We start from the raw sequence: 8,476 nt of genomic DNA on the forward strand, positions 1-8,476 counted from the left end.
GCAAGACTCCGTCTCGGGGGGGAAAAAAAAAAAAAAAAAAAAGAATAGTAAAGTCTACAATTGACCTATGTTCTCCCAAGCTATATAACCAGAGGAGAAACATGTCCAGTGGTTGTTGCCATGTCTACTCAAATTTCAACATTTAGTGACTAGAAAACTATAAGACCATCTCTTGGCGGGCGGGGGGGGGAGTTAAAATGATTGGATAGGTTTTTAAAAGATAGACTTACTTTGTCAGAACAATTGATCCAATTAATTTATTAGCTACTTCCTGTTGGGCGTTTCCTGGGTAGGCCCGTGCCTGTATTTTGCTTATGAAATCATGAACAGTTTCTATTCGGAGCAGTTTGTGGTTCACATCAGCACAGAGGGTAATGCCGTTTTCGTATTGAAGAATAGAAGTAACATAACCACGCCAGATTTCCAACCTGGTACTAGAATAAATTACATGAGTGTATTAAGTCCAAGCTTTTCACATAAAGCAAGAGTTTCTAGGCCCAAGCTCTGGGTCTAAAAATTGGTACTTAGAAGTCAGTTTCAATTCCTTGGTCTTAGTCTTTTGAAGGACCTTCAGGTAAACATTTATCAGAGGTGCTATTTATATTTTTGTCCAACTGCTTTTATCACCCATAGGCTGAAAGTATCATATCCACATTTATCCGTAACATAACTTATGTTTGATAGATACCTATACCAATAAGTAATAGATATAGTTGCTATGATTGAAGATACTTTCAGAGATAAATTACCCATTTTGCATGATCGTTTAGGCTTCTTAATGTGTATGCAACAACTGTATTACCTTAAGGTTTATATTTGTCATGCTAAGCTTTTTTAAAATGAATCTTCTTACTTTGAGTTGACATTACGCTTTTAAATGGTCAGTGGATGTCATTTAAAAGGCAGTAACTTTTAAGGCGTACCACTTCAAATGTGACAATAACTTTCTCCAAAAAATCCTATGTTTAAGTCTGCAGAATGTGAAATTTTCTACTTTATACAAACCCACGACGCTCTAGTGTCAATGGTATCTTTTCGGTGTAATAGTGGCGACCAATTTGTTTCAAGTTTAGCTCCTTCAAAGTTCTAGAAATGGAAAAAAAAAAATAGATTTTGTTGAAAGTACAGGTTACGTTATTAAGCATTTGGTAAGACACATAAGGGAGGAAAAAAAAATCTGTCAATGACTATTTACATTATCAATGAACATAAAGTACCCAACCACAAAGTTACATTATGAGGTGGATAGTAAGGCTCATTTAACCTCAATTGTTCTGTCTCCATATAAACATATTGTAGAAAGGTTACCAAAATGTTCTTCATTCTCAAAACTGAACTAAGGTCTCTTTCTCAAACTGTGCCGTTTGAGACAGAGCCTCGCCCTGTCGCCCAGGCTGAAGTGCAGTGGTGCGATCTCTGCTCACTGCAACCTCTACCCACTGGGTCCAAGTGATTCTCCTGCCTCAGCCTCCTGAGTAGCTGGGCTGCAGGCACATGCCACCACACCCAACTAATTTTTGTATTTTTAGTAAAGGCAGAGTTTCACCATGTTGGCCAGGCCAATCTCGAATCCTGACCTCAAATGATCCACCTGCCTCAGCCTTCCAAAATGCCAGGATTATAGGTGTGAGCCACCACATCTGGTCTCCAACTGTGCCTTTCAAATTTTAACTTGCAATATTTAGTTATCGTAGTGACCATAGTAAAAAGTGTATTTGCTACAGGGACACACATGGAGGTGCATAGCTGAGGTCTATTGCTCTTTCTAGGCAGGTATGAGGCAAAGAGCAGGGGTAGGCCAGGAGGACACTGAGGATAATCCACTGAATTTGCTCATTCTAGGTGAGCCTCAGCTATCATCTCATCTCCAAGACTCTTCATTCTCTTAATACATGGGACTATGAAGAACACAAAGTGCTCAAAGCAAATGGCTACGTTCAACACCACTAACACAATAAAACAACCGAATGAATAACAAAGAAATTCAACCCCGATAACATACTTTCTAAACAGAATGTTGTAAAAGCGTAGGCAATCTGGTGACGTGGGCTTGAGTTCTTTGGAAAACTCAACCACAATCTTCACAATTTTTTTGTCTTCGGTTATGCTCACCCATTCCACTTTCTGAGATTAAGAACAAAAAAAGTCCAGATATTCTTCCAAAAACTTAAGCTTCATTGCACGGTAAATCAACATGTCACTTGGCTATCCAGAAAACTATTGTGATGGGGCAGTCATTCCCACAAAGGTACATGCATGTACAAAATGTGATTTACAAGAGTGAAGAGTTGGAATTAATCGAGTTGAAATATTTTACTCAAACTCCTGAAAACAACTTAATTGTTCAGTTGATATAGAAATTTCTAGAAGAAAATAAGTTTTCTAATTTTTTTCTGCTAGGAGCGAGGGGGCTGAAGTTTTGAATGAAACAAATAGGATTTTAAAAATTAAGTATCCAAAATTTGGAAGCATTTTTAAGCCACATTGTGCTATTAAATTTCATTTAAGCATTAAAATTAGAGGCATTATTGAATATCAGCAATATGGCATGCAGGTTCTGCTACAAACCATCTGAGCAAGAGGTCCTTGGGACATCTCTGCAAACAACGGCACAAAAATAATGGGTGTTTTATTATTTAAAAGTAAAAACAAGAGAAAGAACACAGGAAGATGTGAAATAACATTATTTAACCTGCTCTCTTAGTGGCTGAGGTAATAATAAAGAGTTTCCATCAAATATATGGCACTCTCCAAATTTCCTTATATGTTGATTAAGTAAAATTTGACGGAGATTTCCAGCCTCTACGTCTGGTTTGTAGTCAACGTTGTATTTAAATGCAACACGCTGAGGATGGGATATCACTCGGAAGTGATTGGTGATTAGCTGTACCGCTTCACCCTCTGAACCTGAAAAATTGAGCAATATGACAATCAAACAGACTGATTGGGCCTAAAACAGTTTGGACACTACAATATTAAAGGCCAAAGTTAGGGCTGGATGCGGAGGCTCATGCCTGTAAATCCCAATGCTTTGGGAGGCCAAGGAGGGCAGATCATGAGGTCAGGAGTTTGAGACCAGCCTGGGCAACATGATGAAACCCCATCTCTACTAAAAATTCAAAAAATTAGCTGGGCATGGTGGCATGGGCCTGTAATCCCAGCTACTCAGGAGGCTGAGGCAGGGGAATTGCTTGAACCTGGGAGATCAGAGGTTGCAGTGAGCCAAGGTGGCACCACTGTATTCCAGCCCAGGCAACAGTGCAGGACACTGTCTCAAAAGCAAAACTCGAACCCCAACCCCAACCGCTCCATCAACACCAGGCTATCGGCCAGCAAACCTGTTTTTGAGTTTTTCACATGCATCATATCTCTCCTGGTGTTTACTACCAGGTCCTGAAAAACTCCACCAATCCTCTCCTGTAAGGACAGGGTTTTTAATCCAGCTTCAAGTCCAGGTTCTTTCACCCCTGCATAAATGTAAAAGCCAGAAGTTTAAATAAAAAGGGAAGAATAGAAAAGACAGTATTAACACCCAGCCTGAGTTTGTTGGAGGTGGGTAAGATACGACCTAAGGTTCCGAAACACATTTCAGTGATATGTTGCCACACGTGTGTAACCTTTCCTAGAAACCTTTCCCAAGGAGTTCTCAGTTCACATCCGTGGTTGCCTTAGCACTATCGTTCATTCCTGCTACACATTTGCCCCATTTCTTGGGTATTTTTTCATGGTACAAGATTCTAGAAACCTTGGTTCTGACTCTGTCTTTGAGCCTCTCCCCTGCCGCTACACTGCCCCCTAGTGGGAATCATAAAATGCCAAATAGGCCAATCGTTTAAAAAATCTATGAAACTGGCTTTTGATACAAAACTGATCTATCCTTTCTATTAAGAGCAACTACGAATGGATCACACTATTTTAAACTTACATTCTAAGTTCATATCGAGGTAGCTATTCTACAAAGTTAAATGTGAATGACAGCACAATGCAGCCTTTCAGTGACAAGTGAGGCATCCTGGAAGAATACACACACGTCACTGTAAATCCCTGTAAATCCCGTAACCCTGAATGACCAAGATGTCTTTGCCTTGGGTTACAATGGTTTTTCTCAAAATTTTACTTCTGGAGGCTTTGTTTTCCAGTTTATGAGAATCTGACAAATTAAGAGTGTCTCCATTTCTGATAACCTATATTTTACACATAAAATTTGAAACAATTTTATCAAACTTCCAACTAGCTTCTAACACATCCGACAGTATAATTCACCATATTAAAATGTCAGCAAAAGGAAACAGGTGTCCCAGCTTGGCACTTCGGCACTCGCTACAAACTATGCTTTTTTTGGGACGGAGTCTCACTCTGTCACCCGGGCTGGAGTGCAGTGGCCCCATCTCAGCTCAAACTTCTGCCTCCCAGGCTCAAGCAATTCTCCTGCCTCAGCCTCCCAAGTAGCTGGGATTACAGGCACGTGCCACCATGCCTGGCTAATTGTCATATTTTTGGTAGAGATAGGATTTTGCCATGTTGGCCAGGCTGGTCTCAAACTTCTAGACTCAAGTGATCCACCCACCTGGGCCTCCCAAAGTGCTAGGGTGAGCCACTGTGCCTAGTCCACATACTTTGAACATGCTGTCTAATAACCTTTCAGATGGGATCTGATTAAAATTAAATTAAGTGTGTTTTAATTTTATGTATTCAAATGAATAAGCTCATTTTACGGGTTCTGGATTTTAGATCGGTTTAATATTTATCTATAATACAATTTTTTAGTGTTTAAGGTTTTGACTCATCACAAGCTACTTTGCTATAATAACCAAAGTGGAGAATCCAGACTGAAGTTGAATCACATTGGCCAAATCCTTAGCAAATCACAGTGTCTGGGCCTGTGTGCATGAGTACTTATATAAATGAGGATGCTAGCCGGGCGCGGTGGCTCAAGCCTGTAATCCCAGCACTTTGGGAGCCTGAGGCGGGTGGATCACGAGGTCAAGAGATCAAGACCATCCTGGTCAACATGGTGAAACCGTGTCTCTACTAAAAATACAAAAAATTAGCTGGGCTTGGTGGCACGTGCCTGTAATCCCAGCTACTCAGGAGGCTGAGGCAGGAGAATTGCCTGAACCCAGGAGGCGGAGGTTGCAGTGAGCCGAGATCGCACCATCGCACTCCAGCCTGGGTAACAAGAGCGAAACTCCGTCTCAAAAAAATAAATAAATAAAAATAAATAAATAAATAAATGAGGATGCTTACATAAATGATGTCGGTAACAGTTTAAACTCTTAATGTCACAATTTAAAGAGGCAAGAAGATGGTATTCTTAGAATTCTATTAAGTTAACTTAGAGTGATCATCTGCAAATGTGTCATGTAAATTTGAAAAGCAATTATGTTGAACTGGCTAATAAACAGTGGCCACCATTTCTTTTCCACAAGTTTTAAGACCTAAGGTGAAGGAAACACTATCAGATAATTCACTGCACAAAGAGGGACAGTCGCCAGCTGCACACACTTCCCATCTCACCAAACCTCACGGGAGTCCTCAGGCTGTCTAGAACCTTCTACCACTGTGGCAGCCCTTCACGCAGGAAGCATCCCCTGCCCCTCACATCCTTCTTGCCTCCTTTTACCTCGAGACTGTGCTGCTACTTCTGCTCCTCTTGGCTGCCGCGGTCTAACCACTGGGCCTTCCCCTCGCAGGGACCGGGGTGTCCGCTGCCACTGAGCGGGCTCCTGGAAATAGAAATAATGAGCTGTGCCCCCCTGAGTTTATTCACCCTCCAAATGGTACTCTCAGGGCACAAGGCAAAGGAATTTCCTCTGCAAAGCTCATATTCCAGTGACAGAAACTGAGTAGTAATAAGCAACAGTGTAATAGCACTTTGCGTGGTAATTGCTAAGGAAACAAAGAACACCACAAACTGAGGAGAATCAGGAACTACTGGGAAGGCGGGGTGTGAAGGGGCAGGTTTGATTAGTTGATGGCAAAGGAGGGCCTCAGGGAGAAAGCGACATTGAACCCAAGACTTGGAGGTGCTGAGTGAATTAGCAAAGTCGCCCAAGCCAAAGGTGGAGGGAAAAAGCAGAGCTCTGCAGCTGGGAAGGTTCAAGGAAGAATGAGGCTGCCGGTGTGGCTGGAAGGGAACGGCGAGAGAGGTCAATGAGATGAAGGGAAGGAGGTCACTTTAAGGAAATTGCTTCTGACTGATAAAATGAGAGCTGCGACAGGATGCCAGGCAGAGGAACAACATGAACTGATTTGTCAGGTTCTGTGCTGGGAACACGTCGAGTGAGAGATAAGGAAAGAGCAAGGATGTCAGCTGTTTGGGCTGGAAGGCAGGGATGGGAGTGGTGAGAAATTGTCCAATACTGGATAGTTTGAGGGAAAAAAAAAAAGAGAAAACAATCCCTGGTTGCTTTTGAGAAGGGCTTGAGGTCATGGCGATAGAATGAACTCATAGACTTTTGGCCTGAGCAAGCAGAAGAATAAACGTCCTTCTGATGAGGTGGGTGTGACGTGTTGGGAAGGGCAGATCGGGAGTGTGAGATGTCTGTGGACACCTGTGGGGCTGTTGGGTGGTACAGGAGGGGTTCTGGCTGAAGAGAAAAATATGGGACCTGTCCACACACCGGATAGCATTTTTGACCCTGGATAACTTTACCAAGGGAGCGAGAATATGGAGAAAAAGATGAGGCTCAACAGTCTGGGCAAGATCAAGGGGGCACAGAGGAGAACTCCACAAAAGAGAGCAAGGGGGGGTGGCCAGTGATGAAGGAGGTGGCCTCAACACTAAGTGAAGGGAGCCAATCAGGAGAAAAGAGCTCTCAACTGTGCCAAGTACACACCACGGGGCAAGTCTGAGGAGAGCCACCCTATGGATTTGGAGAGTGCGAACATCCAGGGAAGGTTTCTTGATGAATGGGAGTAAACTCAGTGAGTTTGAAGACAGATGGGAATGATTTAGGAGAACACACAGCTGCTGACTTGGGAGACAGAAGGTTGCACCAGATGGGCCCTGGATGGAGGACTGGCTACAGGGCTAAGTAGAGACACCTGCTTTAGGTAGGAACAGGGATGGTGCCCTAGGCTAGGGTCGGCAGCTCATGCCTGAAATCCCAGCACTTTGGGAGGCTGAGGCGGGCGGATCACCTGAGGTCAGGAGTTCAAGACCATCCTGGCCAATGTGGTGAAACCCCATCTCTACTACTAATACAAAAAAAAAAAAAAAAAAAAAAAGCTAGTGTCCTAGGGTCTCAGGTGAGGGGCTAGATACAGGTTCAGATGGTGACGAGTGAGGAGACCAGAGGGGGAGCCACTGACATTCTCATTAGATGCTTTGTCTCAGTGACACAGGGGTCGATGTTGAAAACTGACAATCAGGACCAGGAGGAGGAAGTGAGGCTGGAGAGCTTAGGAAAAAGCGGAATGACAATCACAGCAGAGTAAGGGGACCTGGAAGGCATCATGCTCCATCCATGCAGACTAGGATCTCCCTGGAGGTTGTCAGGTGAGACCCCTCAGCACCACTACGGATCCCGTCGTGTGAATGCAAAGTGGATATGCAGTAAGAGAAGATAAAACAGAGCAGGCATACCAGTTTTCAACAAGACTGGAAAAATCTCTAACTCAGGCGATGCCAGTGCATTCATGAAGTTGCTTATTTTGGGTCTCTTTCAGAGAGGAGTTATTGCCTGAAGCCAAGAAATCTAGAAACCTTTGCATCCACTTTGGGCTGAAAGTCAGCCTGCTAGCACATGTGAGAATGTGAGGAGGAAGCAGCAGAACGCAGATGACGCCTCCCCCCGCTGCCGTCTATACAGCCTGACTCTTAGGAACTTTGATCAGTTCTCACTTAGCACTATTCCTCAACTAGCTTGGCTCGACAACAAGTATGTTCTTTTCAGTACAGGCACGAATCTCTTGCATAAAGAAAACGAAAGTTACAGGCCTCGCTCACTGCAGCTGATTCAGGTGCTCTGGGTACCCCAGGTGCCTCTTGTTCCTCCTGCTCCCTGCGGCGGGCTCTGCCTCGAGCGGTCGTCCTGGCCCGACCAGTCATTGCGGTCCCGAAGGTGATGACCCTGAAGAACACAGTTACGTTAGACGTCTGTGGAGCTGCCTGGTGTCTTACTCTCTTCAGTGTTGCTACACCAGAATATCTGAGGCTGAGTAATTTACGAAGAGGTGTATTTGGCTCGTCATTCTGGTGGCTGGGAAGCAGTGAGGGTCTCACGTTGCTTCAACTCACGGTAGAAAGCAGGAGCGGGGGAGAAGTGTGTATGAAGATCACATGGGAAAAAGGGAAACCAGAGAAACTGAGGAAGCCAGACTCAAGCAGCTCAGGCACTAATCCATGAACCTAGTCATAAGGACTCCACCCCCAGGAGGCCCCTCTTCCCAAAAGCTGCCACATTAGGGATCAAATTTCAGCATGAGTTTTGGTGGGGAGGAGCTGTATTCAAACAATAGCACCTGGTTAACA

General features: G+C 43.9%; 1 protein-coding gene across 1 annotated transcript in view; it reads right to left on the reverse strand.

Moving 5' to 3' along the window:
* The window catches only part of PIWIL3 (piwi like RNA-mediated gene silencing 3), a 52,220-nt gene extending 44,167 nt beyond the window's left edge, over positions 1 to 8,053 (reverse strand). Inside the window, exons 1-7 of the mRNA XM_037727712.1 lie at positions 7,943 to 8,053; positions 5,624 to 5,723; positions 3,339 to 3,467; positions 2,693 to 2,907; positions 2,003 to 2,124; positions 1,006 to 1,086; positions 231 to 434 (exon numbers count right to left, since the gene is read on the reverse strand). Of these exons, the coding sequence (XP_037583640.1) occupies positions 231 to 434; positions 1,006 to 1,086; positions 2,003 to 2,124; positions 2,693 to 2,907; positions 3,339 to 3,467; positions 5,624 to 5,723; positions 7,943 to 8,053 (962 nt within the window). The remainder of the gene's footprint in view (positions 1 to 230; positions 435 to 1,005; positions 1,087 to 2,002; positions 2,125 to 2,692; positions 2,908 to 3,338; positions 3,468 to 5,623; positions 5,724 to 7,942) is intronic.
* Positions 8,054 to 8,476: the final 423 nt, after the last annotated feature.

Source organism: Cebus imitator, unplaced genomic scaffold (assembly GCF_001604975.1).
Source record: "Cebus imitator isolate Cc_AM_T3 unplaced genomic scaffold, Cebus_imitator-1.0 Scaffold237, whole genome shotgun sequence".
Lineage (NCBI taxonomy): Eukaryota > Metazoa > Chordata > Mammalia > Primates > Cebidae > Cebus > Cebus imitator.